General features: G+C 39.9%; 2 protein-coding genes across 7 annotated transcripts in view; both read right to left on the bottom strand.

Moving 5' to 3' along the window:
- Positions 1–25206, bottom strand: part of LOC140504873 (NACHT, LRR and PYD domains-containing protein 3-like) — a 396422-nt gene that overhangs the window by 150626 nt on the left and 220590 nt on the right. The gene's annotated exons all lie outside the window — the stretch shown is intronic.
- The window catches only part of LOC140504874 (NACHT, LRR and PYD domains-containing protein 12-like), a 66947-nt gene continuing 57169 nt past the window's right edge, over positions 15429–25206 (bottom strand). For all 5 annotated transcript variants that reach the window (XM_072610242.1, XM_072610245.1, XM_072610241.1 and 2 more), the window contains 2 exons: positions 21416–21586; positions 15429–18855 (listed from right to left, as the gene is read on the bottom strand). In XM_072610242.1, the coding sequence (XP_072466343.1) occupies positions 18768–18855; positions 21416–21586 (259 nt within the window). In that variant the 3' untranslated portion in view covers positions 15429–18767. The remainder of the gene's footprint in view (positions 18856–21415; positions 21587–25206) is intronic.

The following is a 25206-nucleotide window of genomic DNA, read 5'->3' on the forward strand; positions in this document are numbered from 1 at the left end:
GGCATAAGAAACAGTCAGTGACAATTCAGTAAGTAAGCACAATGTCTGGTGCTCACCACAAACTACCTCCTGTCTTCTGTCAAAATCTTGTCAGTTCCTCAGGACTCAAGACCATTCCACTATCTTGTGAGGCTTTCTGCTGATCATCCCAAATACATGTGATTTCTCAACTCCTACACACTTCCCTACTTTTAAAACTATTTTGATCTCTTCACAGACACCTTATAATCATCCTTATTATTTGGTGACAAGGCTCCAGGGCCATAGTCACAGAATGACTGCACTTACAGATGCCCCCGGGAGGTTACCAAATCAAATCTTGACTTATAACATTTACTTATTTTCATTTCAATGAACACTAATTAAATGCCTATGGTACACAAAATACTGTAGGAAATTTCTATAATACCCCAACAAGAGCTTGTCCAGGCTCTTCATAACAACCCCCAGTGATCAGAGCTCACCAGGTCATGAGCCTGCTTCTCACTTTTTGGACAGCTCTAAACACATGGGAGTCCTGGCATTTTCTGAGCTGAAATCCGCCTTCCCCAAAATCCAACTTTTCCCTTTCTTCTTGTGTGCCTCCTTCCCCTGTTAAGAGTCTAAGCTATTAGAAGGCAGAGACAATCTTTCTTTTTACTATTATTTGTATTCCAGCCTTAAGCACAGCAGTATACAGGAAATACGTGATAAATGTCTCTAGGCTGACTAACACATGATAAACATAAGCCCTTTCAGAAAGGATTCAAATATTCTACCTATACAAGTAGCACCCAGAGCTACATATCCAGGTGTTAGGGATAAGTTTAGGAGATGTGAAAGATACTATTAAAACTTATTAGAAAAAATCTAGACCCTTTGTGTAGAGTTCACATGACCAAGTTGCTGCTGGGGCAGCAATGACACAGTTTGTTAAGCATTAGGCTAGAAATCAGAAAGACTCATCTTCCTGAGTTCAAAACAGGCCTCAGACACTTGCTAGCAGTGGGACCTTGGGCAGGTCACTTGGTCCTGTCTGCCTCAGTTCCTGATCTTTACACTGAGCTCAAAAGGACATGACAAACTACCCCAGGATCTTTGACAAGAAAACACCAAATGGGCTACAAGGAGTCAGACATGACTGAACAACAGCAGTACAAAAAAAAGTGACTGCTTTTAGTTCTGTTCCTCAGCCTGGTCTTATGCCAACATCTGGGTAATGTTTGGGTGACAGTGAGGAATATGGAGTTGGCCAGTCAGTACTCTATATCTTTCCCACTCCCTCCTTGATATTGGATAGGTTAGCACTGACTCTTTCCCAGGCCTTTCCTATCTGCTCCCTAGTGCTAGTTTAGGACTTGGTCTTTCTTTCACCATTGCCCTCTCCCTCCTACCCCTCCTCTCTAGGGAGATTTAACCATTCACACCTTGTCATGACAATTAGGTTGATTTTTTACCAAGAGGTGAAATGATGGAAGAGGGGATATGCTGAGTACATGTATAGATCTCTTAGTACATGTGAACACATGACTATACTGTCACATTCTACTAGATATGAACTGGAGAGCTAAGAAACATACAAGTCATTGTTGGCAAGATGGATCCAGTTGCCTGGCTCAGGGAACCAGAAGTAGATGATAATGCTGGAATCACAAGCAAGGTCAGTCCCAATATCAAAAAATAGTTTAAAGGGTAAGTGAAAAGACTTGATCTGGAATACAGGGAACATTTTCTTTTTCTCTCTGATTCTCAGTGCCACTGAGACACAATGAAAGGTAAAAAGATAAAGCAGTAATGGAAGAGAAAAGGAACACTAGAAAATCAGCCTTGGACATGGATTCAGGAGAGCCCTGGCTTCAATTTTGCCTTTGAAACTGTCAGAAGATGTACAGGGGGGAAGACCCCTAGGAATCAGAGGATCTCTTCCATCCAGTGACTGTCTTTTCCCATGGCTCCCTATCCACTGTGTCACCAAGAAGCTGTATTGGGTGGCCCACCTGTTTTAGGTAACAAGAAAGACAGCTGTAGGGCTGAAGACTAGCTGAAGTGGAACCATGCCACTCATCAAGGTGCCCTGGAGACATGGCCCCCAACAGGGACAATATATGAAAGAGAGTAGTACTAAATCTATCAATGACAGCTCCAGAAGACACCAGCAGGTCCCAGCACTGGTGATGTTAACTATCCCCTCAATGTCTGTGCTCTGATCAAATGTGTCCCCATGTCTATATCTCACAAACAATTTCTCATTTCTACTCTTCTGAATGAGGGTTTGTAGTCAGAGGAAAATGAGTTTCCTCTATATTACTGAGGTTAAACTACTAATCCATAGAGAAGGATTGCTATGACTTAAATTTTAAAATATAATTATACCTACATATTATTATTTTCAAATTTATTTAAATATTTCCCAATACCATTTTAATCCATTTCAACCTATACTCAGGAGTCTTGTGGGCTACATACACCTGGGGGGTCACGTTGTTGACACATCTACTCTGCATTACTTCTCTGAGCAACTCTGATTTAAATTCAGTGTATAATTTTGAGGATTAGTAAAAGCAAAGTCACTAATGATGGGGGAGTCAAGAGCCATATTTTGTGAAATAGGGTGAAGCACAAAGTATTTAGAATGTCCAATGGCTTTCTGGGAGTTCATGAGTTAACTCTTATGTATGTATGTAAATATAGATTTTAAATATGCCAGGTTCATATACATATGTATCTACTGCAAGTCCATGCATAAGTAAGCATGCATATATGCATAAGAACACTCATTAATTGGTCAACAAACATTTGTTGAGGTTGTCATGTATGTCAGGCACTATGCTAAGCACTGAGGACACAAAGAGGAAAAAGATAGTCCTTTCTCTCACAGAACTCACAATCTTGTTGGGGAAATTAGCAAACCGTATGTACAAATGAGCTACATACAAGCTAATAGAAAATAATTAATAGAAGGAAGGCATTAGCATTAAGGGGTGTCAGGAAAACCTCAGTATAATAGATGGTATTTTAGCAGGGACTGAAGGCAAGCCAGGTAAACCTGTAGGAGGAGATGATGAGGGAAGAGGATCCCAGGCATGAGGGACAACCAGAGAAAATGACAAGAGGCAAGAGATGGATAGTCTTGTTCATGGAAACTCTAGGTCAGTGTCACTGGATATAAGAGGACACTAGCTCTCTCCTGCACTGTTATATTAGCCCCCTAATCAGTCAGCTTCTCATCTGAAATCTTCTCTATCTACCATACTACTAGAAAACTGACATTAATAAGGCACAGACCTGATCATGTCATTTACCTCAACAATAAACTCCTGCATTTGTCTATTATCTCTAGCAGCAATACGGTGTAGACCTGACCATTGCAACCTATTACTAAGAAGGAACACTGACAGATTTTTGTCCATCTTGCACTTCCCTGAGGGTATAATCTGCTAGAATTAATTCAATCAATGGTTGGGGAAATCGTGCAGGTTTCTGCAGCATATCCCCTTAAATTTTACTGGTGGGACCCCATTTAATAGAAAATCGAAGGTTCAGGATGACAGAAGAAAAAAAAAACTTAGCCTAGACTTATACAGACAGTGGTTACTGATCTGAGGAGGCTGGAAGAAGTGAAGCAGGAACTAATCCAAGATCCTCTGTAGGAAAGAAAAGCAGAAGAAGATGAGACCAATCTGGTTCATAAACAGATGGTTAGGAGCTGACAACAGGAATGGAGCTGGAGGTGGATTCCAGTTTGGGCCCTGAAGGGTTGGAATAAGCACCAAATCTCTACAAATAAAGCCTGGTGGATGACACAAACACAATGATATGATTTGTAAGCTTTAAAAGGCTAAATATATGAAATGAATCAATTAGTCACCAAGCATTGAACGTGCCAGGCACTCCAATACTAAAGGCATGTAGAGAACCAGGAGCTCAGGAGGAAAGGGAAATCTCTGCAGGCTAATGGTTACAGAAGACTTCTTGAAGGAAGTGAGACTTCATCTGCCTGTCAAGGAAACAGGAAGATCTTCTGCATTGCCCAGGTAGTAGAAAGCAGAAGATGTAGGGTCCTCTTGTCTCCAGCTTGCTAGAACCTTGATTTCATATTGCCAGACTTGGTTCTTTTCTTTAAATTCTAAGGGAATAAATGGGAAATTTCGAACTTTTAAATGATTACATCCAGATATTCAAACTCGAGACTGATATTAAGTGGGCAAGATCATAGAACACACACCAGGGCACCTACAAGAAATTTTAAGTACACAGAGAGATTGTGTTTTTGATCTCAGTGCTTCCTGGTAAGGCTGAACTCTGAGAAACCCAGGGAGAGATGGACTCCCAAATATCACACTACTGTTTTAAAGATCCTACTTCACTGTATGCATTTCACAACTTCAAATGACAATTGTTGCTGTTTCCTGCTTCTTCTCTCCCCCCCATCCCCGTTAAGGATACCTGAATATCATGTCCTAGATAGGAGTGAACATAGGCATGCAGAGGGTATGGGCCATTCCAGCAGTCTCTGCATGTCTATGAGATGACCTTTTGATAAAGACTCATTAAGGTCTGTGGCAGCTAGATAGCACAATGATAGAAGGCTCAAGGTGAAGTGAGGAAGACTCATCTTCTTGAGTTCAAAACTGGTCTCATACACTATGTAGCTGTGTGACCCTGGACAAGTCCCTTAAGTCTGGCTGCTTCAGTCCCTCACATGCAAAATGAGTGGGAGAACAGAATGGTAAACCACTCCAGTATCTTTGCCAAGAAAGCCCCACTCAGGTTCATGAAGAGTCATAACTCAACAACAAAAGGTTTCTTAACAAAATCAACTTTTTCTCATCCTTTCTGTTGTGCATGCCATCTGACTGACTGCATGTCATTTAGCACCCATTTTGAAAAATAAAAAACTTCTACCCTTTCTCCTGACTCAGTACAGACTCCAGGGAATTGTCTTAAATTCAGCAGTCTGATCATTATCTTCTTTGACATTTTCTTTATGCTCACATAAAATACTTGAATGAAAGCCTGACCCAATTTCACTTTATCTCCTTTCTCCACTGGGCTCCATCACCCTTTCCCTCTTTCCTCAGGTGAGACCACAGCTGAAATTTCCTCCCTATCTCCATTCTCCCAGATCTACCAACTCCCCTTCTCTTCAATTCCTTCCCCATCTACTGCCTCCTTCTGATCATTCTCTAGTCACAAGCAAAGTCTCCTCCTGGCCCAAATGTTCTTCCTCTCTACTGTCTAGTATCTCAACTCTACTTCTCACATCTTGATTGTTAGGAAGAAGCATAGAGGGGTCCCTCCCTCCCCATCTCAGCCCTATATCATGTATCCCAGTGAAATCCTACTATTCTAAAGTCAAAAGTCAAAAATTATTAATCAAATACTTATTAAGGACCTATGACACTACAAACACTGGCCCAGGTGTGGACGATAGGAACATAAAATGAAAAAGTGCCTGCCCTCAAGAAGCTTACATTTCTTAGTAGGAAATTACTTGTAAATAGAAAAATCTATAAAGAATGAATATAAGTTTAGTTTGGGAGTAGCCCTAGAAGAGGATCGCAAGGAAGCAAGGAAAAAAGGGAGGGAGGGAGCAATGAAGGAAGGTGGGAAGGAAGCAGTAAGGAAGAAACTTTGGGGGCTGCACAAGGGTGAGAGGGAATCCCCAGTTCTTAGGTGGATACTTACCCTTCCTGGCTCGCTCCCATAGCTCCCTCAGACCCATCTTCTCCCAGATGCTCAGAGCCAGCTCCCAGGCTTGTTGCTTTCCATGAGAACACATCAGGGCATCAGCCACTTCTGTGCGATCTGCCTCCTCCAGACAGCCCCGGGGGGGACAGTCCACCAGGTACAGCTTGAATTTCTTCAGCTCCTCTGATGTCAAGCACTCCAAGTGCCTGGCCAGCCGGCAGTGGGCGGTCTCGGCCATGGCAGCCCCTCTGCTGCCCCGCCTCAGACTAAGTGGGACATGAAGGAAGAGAAAGGGAAAATGAAATGGACTAGGGCCAGCAGCATCAGTAGGGTCTAGGTCAAGGCCCTGGAGCTCAGAACCAAGCAGCAACACGGGGCTCCGCCCCAGAACCTTCCTCCAGAGGACTGGCCACATTAGAGGGAAGAGGAAAAGTGTTGGGGCTTGGGGCCAGGCTTCTTTTTCTGACTGTTAACTCTTAATGGCCTGCACTATTCCCAGCAGATGGTCAGAGGAGCCCGGGCCCCTGAGGATGACACTGGGGAGAGGAGTCTGTATGAGCCCCGCAAAGCCCAGATTTGCATCTTCCCTTCTTCCAGCTGAGCCTCCAGCTTACATCGACCTAGTGACTTAGAATCAGAGGTCCTGGATTCAAATCGTACCCATGACAGTTACTCTCTACACCACCCTAGGCAAGTCACTTAACCTCCATAGGCTTCAGTTTCCTCTTCTGTAAAATGCAGGGCAGGAATTAGAATAAATGTCCTGTGACATGTCTGCCTTTTCACAGGTAATATTTATAAAGCATTAGCACAATGCATAGCATACAATAGGGACTCAATAAAACCTAATAGAATTGAACTTCCAGGTGCTTAATAAATGGTTGTTTCTTCCCCCACAATTTCAGCTCTTCATCTGTAATCCAATGACGACTTAATTCTTTTCTAGAAAAATACATCAGCCCGTCCTCTCTGTGTTAGTGGGCATCCTTCTAATATCCTACTCTTCCCTTATAACTATGACTCACATTTCTAGAACTAGGTAGGAGGTGGTCTCTGAGCTGAGCTTTGAAGGAAACCCTCTAGTCAATATTAAACATAACAAGAGTTGCTTGTGAACCAACAGGTGTGTGTAAAGCAGTTGTTTACTCTCTTCTGATTCTACTTGACCCCATTTGAGATTGTCTTGGCAAAGATACTGGAATGCTTTCTCATTTTCTTCTCCAGTTCATTTTACAGATGAGGACTGAGGCAGACAGAGTTAAGTGACATACACAGGGTCACACAGCTGGTATCTGAGGGCACCTCTGAATTCAGAGAGATGATTGTTCCTGAATCCAAGCCTGGTACCCCATCCACTGCCTCTTATGAGCAGTATTTGTGCTGCTTAGAGTGAAATCACAAAATTAGAAAGGTAAAAACTTTTTTCCTTATATTGTAATGAAGGAATACAAAGTTGCTTTTAGGGAACTTGCAACCTTACAGGGTTGTGCTAAAATTTATATAGTAAAAATGTTCATTGAATTGTGAGCCAAGTATGGTAAGTAGGTGCTCCGAGGCAGGATCCAGGAGTGGTTAGGGAGTGCTCAGTCCTTAAAGGAACAAGAAATTTTTGAATGTACTGAGAAGGCATTTTACCCAGAACTTTGTACAAGAGTCAGCCCCATTAGGTTGCTAGTTCTTTAAGGAGCTCTACACACTTTATAAACATCATAATAAAATTTTCCCACTGGACTAAAATATGGGTTCAGTCCAAGACTTCTTTCCAGATGACACTGGGACCCTAATAGTGTAGGGCTCACCCTGAATCTCATTATTTGCACTATATAATGTTAGTGCACCAGGGTTTGTGGAACATTGTCTTCCTTGGAAACTAGCGTAAAGAATTACATTAAAGACAGAAATTCCAAAATGGACAATAAGGGAAGCTACTACTATGGCAAGCAAAAGCCAGTGGAGGGAGGAATTTGAGGGAAAAATGGGGTCAAAATCTCAGCCCTAGGAGAAAATCTTCTCTTTAAGTACTTGTTGGAACAAGGTATCTCAAACAAGGGACTATGGGTAGATTTCAGGGGATCTATGAAAATAGTTGGGAAAAATTACATCACAAATTCAATAAAATTTGTTAGTTTTTAGTTTTTATTTTCAAATTTGAATTTCTATTTTTTATTTTTACATCCCTATTTATTTTACTTCTCAGCATTCATTTCCACCAGGTCTTGAGTTCCAAATTCTCTCCCCATCTCTCCTCTACTCTCACACCAAGATAGCGTGCATTCTGGTGACCCCTTCCTCCAATCTGTCCTCCCTTCTATCACACCTCTCCTTTTTCCTATTCCTATCTCCTCTATTTTCTTGGAGGACAAGATAGATTTCTATATTTCATTGCCTGTATAATTTATTTCCCAGTTAAAAACAATTTTTAACATTTCTTTTTAAAACTTTGAGTTCCAACTTTTCTCCCATGCTCCCTCCTTACCCATCCCCTCTGAGAAGGCAAGCAATTCAATATAGGTTATACTTGTGTAGTTATGCAAAAGAATTCCATAAAAGTCATGTGGTGAAAGACTAAATATATTTCCCTCCTACCTATCCTACCCCCATTTGTTCTATTCTCTCTTTTGACCCTATCCCTCCTCAAAAGTATTTACTTCTAATCATTTCCTCCTCCCATTAGCCCGCCCTTGTAACATCCCCCAACCCCTACTTATCCTCTTCTCCCCTACTTTCCCATAGGGTAAGATAGAGTTTCATAGCAAATTGACTATGCATGTTATTCCCTCCTTAAGCCAAATGTGATGAAAGTAAGATTCACTTTTTCCCTGTCATCTCTCCTCTTTTCCCTTCCATTGAAAAAGCTTTTTCTTGAATATTTTATGTGAGAGATAATTTGCCCCATTCTCCTTCTCCCTTTTTCCTCCCAATATATTCCTCTCTCACCTCTTAATGTTATTTTTTTTTTACATTTCATCCTCTTCTGTTCAACTTGCCCTGTGGCCTCTGTCTACATGTATATAATCCCTTTAACTCCCCTTTTACTGAGAAGTCTCAAGAGTTATTTCCTTCCATGTAGGAATGTAAACAGCTCAACATTAGTAAGTCCCTTATGATTTCTCTTTCCTGCTTACCTTTTCATGCTTCTCTTCATTCTTCTGTTGAAAAATGAAATTTTCTATTCAGCTCTGGTCAATTCATCAAGAATCTTTGAAAATCCTCTATTTCATTGAATGACCATTTGTTCCCCTGAAGTATTACACTCAGTTTTGCTGGGTGGCTGATTCTTGATTTTAATCCTAGCTCCTCTAACCTATGGAATATCATATTCTAAGCCCTCTGATTCCATAATGTCAAAGCTGACAGATCTTCTGTTATTCTCATTGTATTTTCACAACACTCAAATTGTTTCTTTCTGACTGCTTACAATATTTTCTCCTTACCTGGGAACTCTGGAATTTGGCTACAATATTCCTAGAAGTTTTCCTTATGGGATCCCTTTTAGGAATCAATCAGTGGATTCTTTCAGTATTTTATTGTATTCTCTGGTTCTAGAATAATAGGGCAGTTTTCCGTGATAATTTCCTGAAAGATGGTGTCCAGATTCTTTCTGGATCATGGCTTTCAGGTAGTTCAATAATCTTTAAATTGTCTCTCCTGGATCTATTTTCCAGGTCAGTTGTTTTTTCCAATGAGAACATTTGACATTATTTGCTATTTTTTCAATCATTTGGTTTGGTTTTATAGTATCTTGATTTTTCATATAGTCATTTGCTTCCATTTGCTTCATTCTAATCTTTAAGGAATTATTTTTTTCAGTGAACTTTGGATCTCTTTTTCCATCTGCCAATTCTGCTTTTTTAGGGCATTCTCTTCTTCATTGGTTTTTTGTATCTCTTTTGCCATTTGAATTAGTACATTTTTTAATGTTATTTTCTTCAGCATTTTTTTGTGGTCTCCTTTATCAAGCATTAGACTCATTTTTCATAATTTTTTTGCATCACTCTCATGTGTCTTCCCAATTTTTGCTGTACTTCTCTTACTTCATTTTCAAAATTCTTTTTGAGGTCTTCCATGGCCTGAGACCAATTCATGTTTTCTTGGAGGCTTCAGATGGAGGAGCTTTGACTTAGTTGCCTTCTGCTTAATTGTTTTTATCTTCATTGTCACCAAAGTAAGATTCTATAATCTGATTCTTTTTTTGATTTTGGCTCATTTCCCCAGCCATTTACTTGACTGTCAAGCTCTTTGTCAAGGTAGATCTCTGCTTCCAGTTGGGGTGGAGGGTATACTGTCAGCTGCACAATTCTCCCAGAAGCTGCAGGTCTAAAAGTCCAGAAATAGTTGCTTTCTCTGCCACTTCTACTGCTGTGGCTGGTGCAGGTTCTTGTGCCCCCTTCCCCTCTACCACCCAGGGGGAACCAGACCAAGCCACTCTCCCACACTGGTTCCACAGGATTTTTCCACTGACTTTCCAAATTGTCCTTGGTATGTTGGGGTCCTGAAGTTGGGAAACTCCTACAGGTGCCCCACATTCAGTTCCCTGAAGGCCCACTCAGATCTCATCTGTGCTGGCATGGCCCACAATGGACTGCACTATGCTCCTAGTGTGAAGCAAGACACTTGTTGGCAACTTCCCAGGCTCTCTTGAACTGGAGACTTGTTACATTCCATCATTCTGTGGGTTCTGCACCTCCACAAATTGTTTAGAGCCATTTTTTGCAGGTATTTCCCTAGCCTTGGGGGAACCACTCTAGAAATGTGTGCTGTTACTTTGCTATCTTGGCTCCACCATCGCATGACCCTCCCCCTGAGTTGAGGACTCTTTGTGGTGGTGACTTAGAATCTATACCATGTGCAATTCACTTAAATTTTCTTCTTGCCAAATGACTCCATTCAAGTCCTGACAAAACAAATATTTTTAAAGAATCATGGATTGGTAATAAAAGTTGTTAGAGGTGGAAATAATATCTCCTGGACAAAATGAAGTGACTCTGGAGTGGAAGAGTCCTACAACTGAAGGAACTTTCCAGTTCTGAAGATTCCCCCCAGCTTGTTGACATTCAATAGTTTTAGAGTTCTTTCTTTCCTTCTCCACCAAATGAGGAGGTTTAATAAACAAAGATATCTTTAATATCAGATTTCTTGGCGTACTATCTCCTAGTCTTCTCTGCTGGTTATTTTTAAGCATTCTGAGAACTATATAAATCTGGGGGCCTAGGTTCAAATGCAGATTTTATCAGTCACTAACTAGCTTTGGAAAAAACATTTTACCCTCTACCTCCCTTTGTTTTCTGATCTACAAAAGTAAGGAGTTGGACTCGATCTCTAAGGTCTCTTTTAGCTTTAAATTTATCATCCTTAATATTTAATAAATATGAGGTGAATGCACTAAATCTTCTACCATTGCATAGATTGAGGGTAAGAGGAGCAATTCCATACTGTGGAATCCAAGGCCATTTTAGATCATAGAAGACTGTGTTTCTGTTTCCATTAGAATTACTCTTCCGTTCTCCCATCCCCCTCCTCCTGTTCTGGCCCATTCTGGGAACATACTTGCTCAAGATATCTTCAGATACCTGGGGAATGAAGACATGGGATGGATGCAGTGTCGTTTATTGACACTGATACAAGTTTTATGGAAGGAGTCTGGTTCATGCTTGATGTCTCACATTGATAGAAGAGGTAGAAGAGTGTATGGGCTTTGGATTTGTGTAATTGGAATACGTTTCTGCTTGCTAAGGGAAGACCTCTTCACATCTCACTCAATTCGTTCCCAGGCTTGGGTTCTTTCTTAGGCTTGTTAGATCATGCATTCTTGCAAACAGACCTAAAAGGCTGGGTAGGAGTTACATCGATAGGAAATCCAGAAGGAAAACCAAGAAAGGGGATGGAAAGACAGCTTTCCCAGAAGCACCAGGAATGACAGCTCTTAGAAGAGAGGGAAGAGAGCTGAAGGCTCAGGAAAGAAAATTATGTTTGGGTTTCATAGTAGCCAGGCTGACAAAGGATTCCACTGTTTCTCTATCTCTAATTCCCCTCCCTGCATCCTCTTCACTTTACAGCCTTATCCCATTCACCACCAAGGGAGCTGCTCTGCTTATTCTCAGGAGAAAGATCATCCTCTAGTAAATGGAGAGATTATATACATAAAAGACAGGTAAGGAAAGAGAATGTGGATTACAAACACTCATTTTGCAGGGCCTGAGTAATTTCTCACTACAAGCCCACAAGTCCTTCTTACAGAGGTCCTGGAGGCCTGTGGGAAGAGGATTGTTTTAGGTCCATGGGAGTTATTACTTGGTGGGTAACAGGACCAGAATTCTGTGACAGGAACAGGTTCTACAATCTTTGATTTCCTTCCCTTAAGGTACACTGCCACAAGAATCAGGTCATTGTGAGAGTGTTGTCAAGGGTTTCATTGGTCATTTCAAGCTGAATTCTAAGTCTGACTTTCAATCCAGAAGAATCAATTCTGAGACTCTAATCTATTAGCATATTCATCACATATATCCTATTGATTAATATGAAAAATCACAAGTCTCTTCAAAATGGAAAACAAAATTGGTGCTCATAAAGGAAAAATGACTTTTTCAAAGTCACTCAGTAAGTAGGTGGATCAAGAGTGTACTGTGTCTTCATCATCTGAGTGAAAGATTGTTAATGGCTGGATATTGTTCTGAAATGACGGGAAAAGATTTCCTTGATTTTAGGTTGGCCAGTGCTCTCTTGGATTCTGCACTTAACCCAACAGATTGTGAAAGGCTGTGAAAACACAAAGACACTTTGTTCAGTCTTTACCTGAATTTCTTTGTAACCCTGACTACTATATTCTCAGTTCAATCTTTAGATGAATTTCTTTGTAACCCTGATGACTATAACCTCACTCAAGTACCTTCTTCTTATTACTTCTGCCTCCCATCCTTACTCCCATGTTTTGGTGTGTGTTACTGACTGACTCTGTGAGTGTTTGTGTGTGCATTTGTGTTTGTGAGTGTGTGTGTGTGTGTGTGTGTGTGTACAGAAATTACTGAAGGATGTTTTTTAAAAGCTCATCTCTTGCATCTGAAATAAGGTTAAGATTTGCCATTCTAATGCCCTCTTCACAACTGCCTGAATGACCATCAGTTGAAGAGTCTGTGTACCTGACCTTCATTGGGGGCAAGTCCAGCACAGGCTGGACACAATCTCCCTTCATAGGCAGAGCCTGGACAGATGGTCATTCCTATGCCTGGGTTCAAAAAAACACCGAGTTCACAAGTCCCAGAAAGGTGGGGGGAAACATGGATATACAACAGTTTATATGAAAGATATCTGCAATTGCATTGCAAGTCATTATGAGTCAAAAGTGTGACAAATGACACAAAATAGCCAGTGCAAATTTAGGATTCATAAAGAGAGGCATAGGATACAAAAAGAAGGATTGGTCAGTCCTTCTCCACTCTGCCCTGGACAACCCAGGGTGGGATCTCTGTATTCTGTTGGGGGATAAAGAGGAAACCCTCATTTTACGAATAACAATGAGAAACTGAAGAATGTTCATAGGAGAGTAACTTGAGATACAGAGGGAGGGGGGAAACAAGCAAGGAAAGAAACGAGCATTTATTAAGCATCTAATATGGAGCAGGTATCCTTAGGCACATTACAAATATTATCTCATTTCATCTTTAAAACAACCCTGTGAGTAAGGTGCTATTGTTCTCTCCACTTTACAGTTAAGGAAACTGAGGCAGACAACAGTTAAGTGACTTGCTCAGGGTCACGTAGCTAAAAAGCATCTAAAGCTAAATTTGAACTCAGGTCTCCTGATTCCAAGCCTATTGTTCTACCTAAGGCATCACCTGGCACCTCCACAGTGCTATGGGTGGGTGGGATAAAGAAGGTTGGAGGGTGAGAGGAAGGCAGGGATATACTAGCTGAACTTCAGAATTTGAAGACGAGGAAGGAGAGGGTTTTACTTTTGTGCTTTGGTTTTTATTGTTCTATTGGGAGGCAGGTAAAGGAGAAATAATAATGTAAAAATAAATTTGATCTCTCCATATGTACATATATGTATACATTAATGTGTATATGTAGATTTCAAAGAAGCCCATGAGTAATAGAGAGGCCTGATGACGTACAGGTTGGACTTGACCAAACTCAAATACAAATGAATCTCTTAAGGTCCATATTGATGTAGAAAATCACAACTTAACATTTTCTATGTTGTACTGCATTTTTATTCATTTTATTAAACATCCCCATCTGAATCTGGTTGGGCCACCCTGGGAAATGTTTTGGCCCCAAGGTCAGCCCCTCTGTACTAGATGAGGGGTCTTTCTCTAAGATGATTCTCTAAGATGACTAGATGAGGGGTCTTTCTCTATGATTCTGTGAGAACCGCAGGAAAACAACAGGAGAAGATCCTTGTCTCCATCCTCTGAATGAGTGGGTGAAAGAGATTCAGTCTTCATATGTAAGCAGTAATAGGGCACTTATCTTTAACAGTTCCCTCTATGACCCTTTCCTCAGGCTGTTCAGTCTCTTCACACTAGACATACAGACCATTCCTTTCCAGAAGGAAACAAGAGAGAACAGTGAGAAGAAGTATTATGTCTCAGGTGACAAGGATGAAATAAGTAAAGACTAGAGAAGTCCACTGGGTGTGTCAGAAGGAAGTGGACTCTCCTCTGGGCAAACTATCCCTGGCATGGGATATCTCACTTTATTATTTCACTCTAGGGGAGTGAGAAGGGGAAAGTATAAGAAAACATAAACAAATCCACTTTGAGAGAAATGATTATTAAAAAGCAATAACTTGGGGAGATTCAGAGTTCTCTCTCTCTGAAGTCCAATGGGTTTACTCTTCTGAAGGACAATGAGCATTCTGATTCTACTTTCAAGTCTGAAAACGTTTGTAAATAGGGAAAGAGGTCCCATTCTTTAATTTATTGACCACTAATTAAGACAAAAAGATGAGTGGGTTGTTTTTTTTTAATTTTTGCCCTGGATTCCTGTTCCTGCTTTACCTCTCAGTCATAGTGTAAAGGACCCAGTCTAGTCTCCCATGCATGGCCCTTAGTAGCTCTCACCCAGAGATAAGATTGTCAGAAAGCCTGTGTTGGTGGCTCCAGTGCAATAACAGGGACTGAAGTAGGGCAAGAGGGGTTCAGAAGAGGAACGATGGGAAATGTGATGTTGGAGGCACTGTTATTCACACTGTAGAAGGAGAAAATCTGGGCCTGCAGAGATCCCCACTTGATGGGGGGTGGGGGCAATGAAGGATATTAATCAGTGTCAGCCTATATTCATTTCTCTTCCTCTGTCTCACAACCTAAAATTCATACTAGGATGACAAATATGTCTCATTTTTACAGCCACAGATAGTTCACACACCCAACTCTCACTCTGCTCTAGATTCCACCTCTACTTTCCAGTAACATCTACCTGAAGAAAGGGTCTCAGAGCCCAGAACAATGTTATAGTGGTTAAAATCACTCTAGATTGTCAGTAGATCCAGCTTGGTCTCTCTGTATCTCCTATTTTTCCTGTCCTCATGCTATGAGGGAGGCATAGACAGTGCTTAGATCGAGGGTAACTTGGGCTAGGGAGAAAAGTCTTGAGAGTGACTCCGGAGTGCTGTTCTATGAAGTGGGGTAAGAGAAGAAGACAGGATTTTTTCTCTGAGACACTGACATGGCAATGATGTGGTTCAGGGGTTCAGGGACCCAAAAATATCAAGGTACAGGGCAGAGTCATCTGTAAAGAATCTGAGGACTCAAGCAGTCTTTAAGTCAAGTAGCAAAGTTTTATTGTGATGCTACAAGAGAGGACAAAGTTCTTTAGGAAACTTGCAACCTTAACAGGGTAATGCTAAAGCTTATATAGGAAAAAATGTTCATTGAATGGTGAGCCGCGTAGCCTAACTAGGTTGTCTGATGTAGGATCCAGGAGTGGTTAGGTACTGGTCAGTTCTTAAAAGTTAAAGCAATTTTTTTTAATCTACTTAGCAGGCATTTTACCCAGACGTCACTACAAGAATCAGTCCCATTAGGTTGCTAGTCCTTTAAGGAGCTCCACCCACTTTATAAGTATCACAGTAAAATTTTCTCACTTCACTAAAATATGGGTTGAGTCCAACAATGCTTTCCAGATGGCACTGGGCCACCATAGGCTTGGGGTCCCCCCAAACCTCATTATTTCTACTATGTCATGTTTTTCACTATACCAGGGTTTTTGCAGACATGCTTATCATTGGAAACTAATGCAAAGAAATTACTTTAAAGGCAGAAATTCCAGAATGGAGAATAAGAGAAGTTACGACTATGACAAGCCAAAGCCAGTGGAGGGAGGAATCTGGGAGACACATGGGGTCAAGTTCTCGGCCCTAGAAGGAAATCTTCTCTTTAAGTACTGTTTAGAACAATGGATCTTAAACAAGGGTCCATGAATAGATTTCAGGGGATCCTTGAACATGATTAGTAAAAATTACATCTCTGTTTCAATGTGTTACCATTTATAATCCTGCATATTTTATGTATTTAAAAACATGATTCTAAGACAGGATTCATAGGGTTTACCAGACTGCCAAAGACATCTATGATGCTCAAAGTTGGATAACATAGATCCTGTGTTAGGGGAGGTCTGAGGAAGGAACTGGCCTCTGGGATGGGTGATAGGGGCCTGACATTCTGTCAGAGCTGCATTTCCAATGGAATAATATAAGAATACTGTAAGTTGGTTTCTTGTGAGCAATGTGCTTTGCAAATTTTCAATGCTACAGTTTTTTTCTAACTGGCTAATATTACAGTTGTTGCTATCAAGAATTCTGAGAGGGAATCTGGTTTAATGGAAAAACCCTTTAGCCTCCTATTTTCCCACCTGAATTGGGGGCTTTTTGTGGTTGTGACTTAGAATCTATACCATGGACAGGTCACTTAACTTTTCGTCTTACTAAATGACTCCAATCAAGTCCTGACATGACAAGTATATTTAAGGAATCATGGATTGAGAATAAAGGTGATAGGGGTGGAAATAATGTCCCCTGAACAAAATGAAGGGCCTCTGGAATGGAAGAGTCCTACCACTGAAGGAACCTTCCAATTTTCAACGTTCCTCCCAGCTTTGACAACCCATATTTATAGAGTTCTTTCTTTCCTTCTCTGCTGATGAAGAGGCTTGATAAACAAGGGCATCTTTAATATCAGATTCTTTGGTGTACTATCTCCTAGTCTACTCTACTGGATAGTATTGAGAATTCTGAGAACTCTTTAAGTCTGGGGACCTAGGTTCAAATGAAAATTCTGTCAGTCACTGAACACCCTTGGACAAAACATCTTTTTGCCTTTTTTATCCTTGATCTGCAAAAGTAAGTAGTTGGACTAGATCTCTAAGGTTCCCTTTAGCTCTAAATTTACGATCCTGAATGTTTAATAAATGAAGTGAATGCAGTGAGGTGAGTGCAGAGTTTGGGGTATGAGGATTCTAGGGGTGACATTTTCCATACTGTGGAATACAAGGCCACTTTAGATCATGAAAGGCTGTGTTTCTGTTTCCATTAGAATTCTTCTTCTTCTCTTCCATCTCCCTCCTCCTGTTCTGGCCCATTACAGAAACATACCCACTCGAGATATCTTGAATACCCTAGAGAATGAAGACATGGGATGGATACAATGTCCTTTACTGACACACGAAACAAGTTTTATGGAAGGAGTCTGATTCATGCCCCATGTCTCACATTGATGGAGAAGGAGGTAGAACGGGATATGGGAGGGGGATTACCATCATGGGACCATGTTTCTGCTTACTAAGGAAAGGCCTCTTCACATTCCACTCCATGGATTCCTTGGCTTGGGTATTTTATTAGGCTTTCGTTAGGCCACTTATCCTTGCAAACAGACCTAAGAGATTTGGTAGGAGTTATATCCAAAGGAAATGCAGAAGGAAAACAAAGGAAGGGGGTGGAGACAGAGCTTTCCCAGAAGCAGTAGGAACTGCAGTTCTGATAAGAGAGGGAAGAGAGCTGAAGGCTGAAGATAACCTCAGAAAAGAAAAATATGTTTGGGCTTCATAGTGTCCAGGCTGTCTAAGGATTCTACTTTTTCTGTACCTCCATTTTCTCTCCCTGCCTCCTCTTCACTTTACAGCTTTATCCCATCCACCACTAATTCTGGGGTCAGTATTTACAGGCACTATTAACTTGGCCTAGAGTTTGCTTTATCCCTCCTCTACAGCATCTCAGTGTCTAACCTCAGTTGGAAAAATACAGAAAAATCCCTTACAATATTCCTGTCCAATGGATTTCCAACTTCTACTCTGGGTCCTCCAGTTATGGAGAATACGACATCCTCCTGGAGCTGCAGATTCCCACTGTAGACATCTCTATTGTGTTGAGGGGGAGTAACAGGAAGAGGGAAAGAAGAGGAATGAGAGACCTTCAAATTCTTGAAGACATAATATTATGTCCGTTCTGTTTATTCTCAGAGGAGAAGACTTCCTCTAGTGACTGCCAAGATTATATACATAAAACCCAGGTGGGGAAGAAGGATGTGGATTACAAACACTCATTCTGTAGGACTTGAGTCTTTCTCACTACAAGCTCACAAGTCCACAATAGAGAGGTCCTGGAGTGCTGTGGGAACAGGATTATTTCAAGTCCCTGGGAGTCATTACTTGTTCAGTCACAGGATCAGAAGTCTGGCTCAGGAACAGGTTCTACAATCTTTGATTTGCTTCACTTAAGGTACACAGGCACAAGAATGCAACAATTGTGAGAATGTTGTCAAGGGTTTCATTGGTCATTTCAAGATGCGTTGTAAGTCTAACTTTCAATACAGAAGAGGCAATTCTGAGAATCTAACCTATCAGTATATTCATCACATATATTCCATTGATGCATATGAAAAATCACAATTCCCTTCAAAATGGATAAAAAAATTGGTGCTCAAGTAGAATTAGTCTTAGAACACAAAATTCGAATTAAGCTTTAAGAACACAGAATTAAAACTGGTCTTAGAACACTGAATTAGCAGGAAAAGTGACTTCTTCAGTCACCCAGTAAGTGGGAAGATCAAGAGTATACTGTGTCTTCAGCATCCCGTTGAAAGATTGCTAATAGCTGAATGTTTTTATAGAATGAGATGAAGAGATTTCCTTGATTTGAGGTTGGTCAGTGCTCTCCTGGATTCTTCACTTAAGCCATCAGGTTGGAAAAAGCTGTGAAAACACAAACATACTTTGTTCAATCTTTAGCTGAGTTTCTTTGCAACCCTGATGACTATATCCTCAGTTAAGTACCTTCTTCTAGTCACATCTGCCTCCCTTCCTTACTCCCATGTTTTAGTGTCTATTACTGGCTGACTCTGTGTGCATTTCTGAGTGCATTTCTGTGTGAGAGAGTATGTGTGTGTGCATATGTGTGTGGGCAGAACCTGCTGAAGGATGGTTTTAAAAACTCATCTGTTGTATTTGAAATAGTTTTAAGATTTGCCCTTCTAATGCCCTCCTCATGACTGCCTCAATGATCATCAGCTGAAGACTTTGTGCATATGAACTTCATTGGGGGCACGTCCAGTACAGGCTAGACATAATCATCCTTCAGAGTCAGAGGCTGGACAGATGGTCGTTCCTATACCTGGGTTCAAAAAAACCAAGTACACAAGGCCAGCAAGGAGAGGAAACATGGATACACAACAGTTCATAATAAACACATCTGGATTTACAAGGCATTATGAGTCAACAGTGTGAAAAACCAGACATATTAGCTAGTGAGAATTTAGGCTTCATGAAGAGAAGTATAAAGTACAAAAAGAGGAATGGGTTAGTCTTTCTCTACTCTGCCCTGGTCAACCCAGGGTGGGATCTCTGTATTCTGTTGGGGGATAAAGAGGAAGCCCTCATTTTAAGAATAACATTGAGAAACTGAAGGATGTTCATAGGAGAGTAACTTCAGATACAGAAGTAGGAGGGAAACAAGCAAGGAAAGAAACAAGCATTTATTAAACATCTACTATGGAGCAGGTATCCTTAGGCACATTACAAATATTATCTCATTTAATCTTTAAAACAACCCTGTAAGTAAGGTGTTATTGTTCTCTCCACTTTACAGTTAAGGAAACTGAGGCAGACAGCAGTTAAGTGACTTGCTCAGGGTCACATAGCTAAAAAGCATCTAAAGCTAAATTTGAACTCAGGTCTCCTGATTCCAAGGCTATTGTTCTACCCAAAGCATCACTTGCTACCTCCACAATGCTATGGGTGGGTGGGACAAAGAAGGTTGGAGTGTGAGAGGAAGCCAGGGATATACTAGCTGAACTTCAAAATTTGAAGACTAGGAAGGAGAGGGTTTTACTTTTTCGCTTTGGTTTTTATTGTTCTATTGGGAGGCAGGTGAAGAAGAAATAATAACGTAAAAATAAATTTGATCTCTCTATATATACATATATGTATACATTAATATATGTATATATATATATATATATTTCAAAGGAGCCCATGAGTAATAGAGAGGCCTCATTAGGTACAGGTTGGCTTGACCAGTGATGTTGAACTCAAACACAAATAAATCTCTTAGGGAAAACCACAAATTAACATTTTCTATGTTGTACCGCATTTGTATTTATTTTATTAAACATCCCCATTTGACTCTGTTTGGGCCACCTTGGGAAATGTTTTGGTCCCACCATCAGCCCCTCTGTGCTAGAAGAGGGGTCTTTCTCTATGATTCTATGGGAAGTACAGGAAAACAACAGGAGAAGATCCATGTCTCCACCCTGGGGATTAGTGGGTCAAAGAGATTCAGTCTTCATATGTAAGCAGTAATAGGGCAGTTATCTTTAACAGTTCCCTCTATGACCCTTTCCTCAGGCTGTTCAGCCTCTTCATTCCTTTCCAGAAGGAAACAAGAGAGAACTATGAGATGAAGTATTATGTCTCAGGAGACAAGGATGAAATAAGAAGAGGCTAGAGAAGTCCTCTGGGTGGGTCACAAGGAAGTGCGCTCTCCTCTGAGCAAACTAACTATGCCAGAAGTCAGGGGAGTGAGAAGGGCAAGGCTCCCCTATCTACAATGTGCAGAAGGAACAAAAATGTCTTAGAATCAGATTGTATCAGACTGGCTGATTCTGGAGTCCCTTTCCTAACTTCCCTGCTCGTAGTTCTTTTGCCATTCCAGTAAAGAACTGGAAACTGAGAGGGTGTTCGTGAAATAAGGAATGTCCCAACACCTTATGGCATACTAATATGATGGAATATTGTCATATTCTGAGATTTACTGAAAGGGATGGTTTCAAAGAAACCTGGGAAGACTTGTATGTACATATTTGGAATGAAGTGAGCAGAACGAGGAAAACAGTTTATAAAATAACAACATAAACCGTGATGATTAGAAAAACACACAAATTTGAAAGACTTTAGAGCCCAGATTAATGTAATGATTCACCACTATTCTGGAGGACTCTTACAGCATACTACCAGCCTCCTAAGAGTGAAGGTGATGGACTCAGGCTACTGACTGAGATGCATGTTTATTGGACTAAGCTAATATGGGAATTTGTTTTGCTTGACCATGCACATTTGTCACAAATGTCTTATTTTTCCTTCTCTTTATTTCTCACATTGGTAGGGGGAAGGGGTAATAGGGGCAGATAAAGAGGATTTTTCTGATTTTAAAAAATTAAAGGAAAAGGTTTTTTTTTTCATTTCTATTCACTCTTCCTTCTTCTTTTTGGCCCTAATGCCTAGGGAACATTCTAGGACGGAATGCTGAGGTACTCACAAAAGCTTTTCCAGGTTACAGTCCTGCTTTTCCAAAGCTTCACACAGCAGCTTTATTCCTTTATCATCAAATACATTGTGACTCAGATCCAGGGTTTTTAGATTCTCACTACTACAGATAACAGGGAGGAGATCCTGAAGACAAGCAGTAGTTAGAGCACATCTGGACAGCCTAAAGGAGAAGGACAATCAAAGGAGAAATGACAATTTCTTTTCTCTAGGACCCATTCATTTCATGACTTTTTGTGGGAAGGGGATCAAACCCACAGTCCTTTTAAAACTATAAATACATATAAACATGTGCATTCACACCTACACATACACACACAAACACACACACACACCTGAAGTGCTCAATTTCTTCTGTTTCATCCTGTATATTTTTACACACACACACACACACACACACACACACACACACACACACACACACACACACACACACCTGAAGTGCTCAATTTCTTCTGTTTCATACTGTATATTTTTACTAGGGTCTTGTTTTTCTTTTTCCCAAAACTGGAAGTGGGGAGAGGGGTAAGTGGGGAATAAGGAGGAAATAGTGAATGGAAAAAGAAAAAAAAAAGTCACTAAGAAATCTATTTTTTAAGAAGAAAAAAAGGGAGGCTAGAAAGAAGTATAAACATGAAAGTTTTTAAAGGTACATATTGGTCATGTATTTAAAAATAAAATCAAGCTCTATATAATAGAAATCAACAATTTCAGGCATAATTTTCCTTTTTCCCTTCTACTATATATAAGGCCATTCTACTTGGTATTGGTTAAATTTAGAATTTTTTTTTGAAAAGAATTCATCAGGCTAGTATAGTAATGATATTTTCAAATGATACTTTCTAGAAGAGTTAATAAACAAACAAGGGATAGAGAGGATCATAAAAATTTAAATGCTGCTTCAATTAAAAAACCAATGCATCTAAAATTAGGAGAAAAATAAGTAAATGGAGGGGAGAGAGTCATTGGATCAACTTTCACTGATAAAAGTCACATTCCAAGAAATAAGAGAAAATAAGCCTCTGAGGCTGAGCCATTTTTCTTTTTTTCTTTTTTTATATTAACTTTATTTATTTTTAGTGTTCTACAATCACTACCATAAAACTTAGATTTTTTCCCCTACCTACCGCCTACCACCCCCCTTCCTCCCCAAGATGACATACAGTTCTATGTAGGATCTACACATACATTCCTATCGAACACATTTTCACTATAGTCATGCTGTGTAGAAGAACTAAAATAAATGGGAGAAATCATATAACAAACCAAAACATAATACACACACACACATACATACACACACACACACACACACACACACACATGATCTGCTAGGTTCTGCCATTGAATTTCATAGTTCTTTCTCTGGATGTGGAATGCATTTTGCCTTAGAAGACCATTGGGAATTTGTTTCTTTAAGTCCTTGCATTGCTGTGAAGACTCAAGTCTACCAGAAAAAACTCTCGTGCACTGTGGTCATTGCTGTGCATAAAGTTCTACTGGTTCTGCTCCTTTCACTCAGCATCAGATCACATAAGTCTTTCTAGGACTCTCTGAAGTCTTCTTCTTCATCATTTCTTATAGCACAATAGTATTCCATTACATTCATATACCATAATTTATTCAGCCATTCCCCAATGGATGGGCATCCCATTGATTTCCAGTTTTTGACCACTAAAAAGAGTGCTGCTATAAATATTTTTGTACCTGTGGGACCTTTTCCCATTTTTATGATCTCTTGGGGATACAGTCCTAGAAGCAATGTTGCTGGGTCAAAGGGTATGCACATTTTTGTAGCCCTTTGGGCATAGTTCCAAATTGCTCTCCAGAATGGTTGGATGACCTCACAGTTCCACCAACAATGAATTAGGATTCCAACTCTCCCACAGACTCTCCAACATTTGTCATTTTCCTGATCTGCCATGTTTGCCAATCTGATAGGTATGATGTGGTACCTCAGAGTTGTTTTGATTTGCATCTCTCTAGATATCTTTAATTTCTTCCTCCAAAAATGGCCTGTTCATATCCTTTGATCATTTATCCATTGAGAAGGCGGAGCCATTTTTCAATAGATGAATGATTAAAAGATATGAACAGGACACTTCTTTAAATAATGTTTTATTTTCTCCCAATTACACAGAAAAATAATTTTTAACTTTTTTTTATACTCGAGTTCACAATTCTATCTTTCATTCCCTTCCCTCCCTGTCCCTGAACTAGTAAGCAGTCTAATATAAATTATATGTGGACAATCATGTAAAACATTTTCATATAACCCACTTCTTGCAAAAAGACTCAAAAGAAAGGAAGAAAAGAAGAAAGAAAGAAGGGAATAAAAATTAGTATTCTTCAGTCTGTATTCAGACATCAGTTCTTTCCCTGAAGACAGAATTTTTCATCCTGAGTCTTGTGGATTGTCTTGGAACATTGTATTGCTGAGAACAGCCAAGTCATTTACACTTTATCATAAAGTGTCGCTGTTCCTGTTGAGAGCATTCCCTTGGATCTAGTCACTTCATTTTGAATCAGTTTATGTTTGTCTTTCCAGGTTTTTCTAAAATCATCCTACTTGTCATTTCTTTTAGCACTATAATATTCCTTTACAATTATATACCATAACCTCTTCAATCATTCCCCAATAAATGGCCATACCCTCAGTTTCCAATACTTAACTACCAAAAAAACAGCTGACAGATATTTTTATCTATAAAGAACCTACAAGTAGGTTCTCTCTCTCTCTCTCTGTCTCTCTCTCTCTCTCTCTCTCTCTCTCTCTCTCTCTCTCTCTCTCTCTCTCTCTCTCTCTATCTCTCAATTGATTTTACATATGGGCCTAGAATGCCCTTTTGGCACATGAACAGGAAATTTTTAGGGACAGAAATGCAACCAATCATTCTTCCTAAGAAAAAAATTTACATTAATCAATAATAATTAGAGAAATGTAAATTGAAGCAACTTGAAGTTCTATTTCACACCCTTCAGACAGGCAAAGATGACAAAAGAGTGCAGCAGAGGCTATGGCAAAACTGGCACAGTAAAACATTGCTAGTGAAGCTATGAATTGGTCTGAATATTTTTGAAAGTATTTGAATTTCCTGGAATGTCAAGAGCATAACCAAATTGTGTATACCCTTGGACCCAGCTATTCCACTACTAGTCCTATATACTAAATAAATGAAAGAAGAAAAGGAATTATGTGTATAATGATATTTATGCCATCTCTTTTTCTGGTAGCCAAAAATTGGAAACTAAAGGATGGTTTTTATTGAGGAACAGTGGAAAAAGTTGTGTTATATGAATATAATGAAATATCGTGCCATAAGATATGATGAAATGGATGGTTTCAGTGGAAAGTGGGAAGATCTCTTTGAACTTATAGAGAGGAAAATGAGCAGAACAAGATCAATCTATACAATAATAACATTATGGGAAAAAATAGCTGTCACAGACTTTAGGACTCTGATCAACACAATAACAAATGAGTCCAAACTAAAGATGATAAAATAGACCACCCACTTTCTGACAGAGCTGAGAAGCTTGAAATGGAGAAAGAGACACACATTTTTGAAAAATAATTAATATGGAAATTTCTTTTTCCAAAGATCTAGTTGTACATTAAGGGATTTTTTTCTCAGTAAAGGAGAAGTCAGTGGGAGGGTCAAGTTTTATTTTAAACTCTGTTACTTGAAAATTGACACTAAAAAAAAATTTGTGATTGTTGAACCATTGTTGGTGACATGTGGAAGACTGTGAAAAATAAGAGAGGTCCTACTAGGTTGGAGG

The sequence above is a fragment of the Notamacropus eugenii genome, chromosome 5 (genome assembly GCF_028372415.1).
Source record: "Notamacropus eugenii isolate mMacEug1 chromosome 5, mMacEug1.pri_v2, whole genome shotgun sequence".
Lineage (NCBI taxonomy): Eukaryota > Metazoa > Chordata > Mammalia > Diprotodontia > Macropodidae > Notamacropus > Notamacropus eugenii.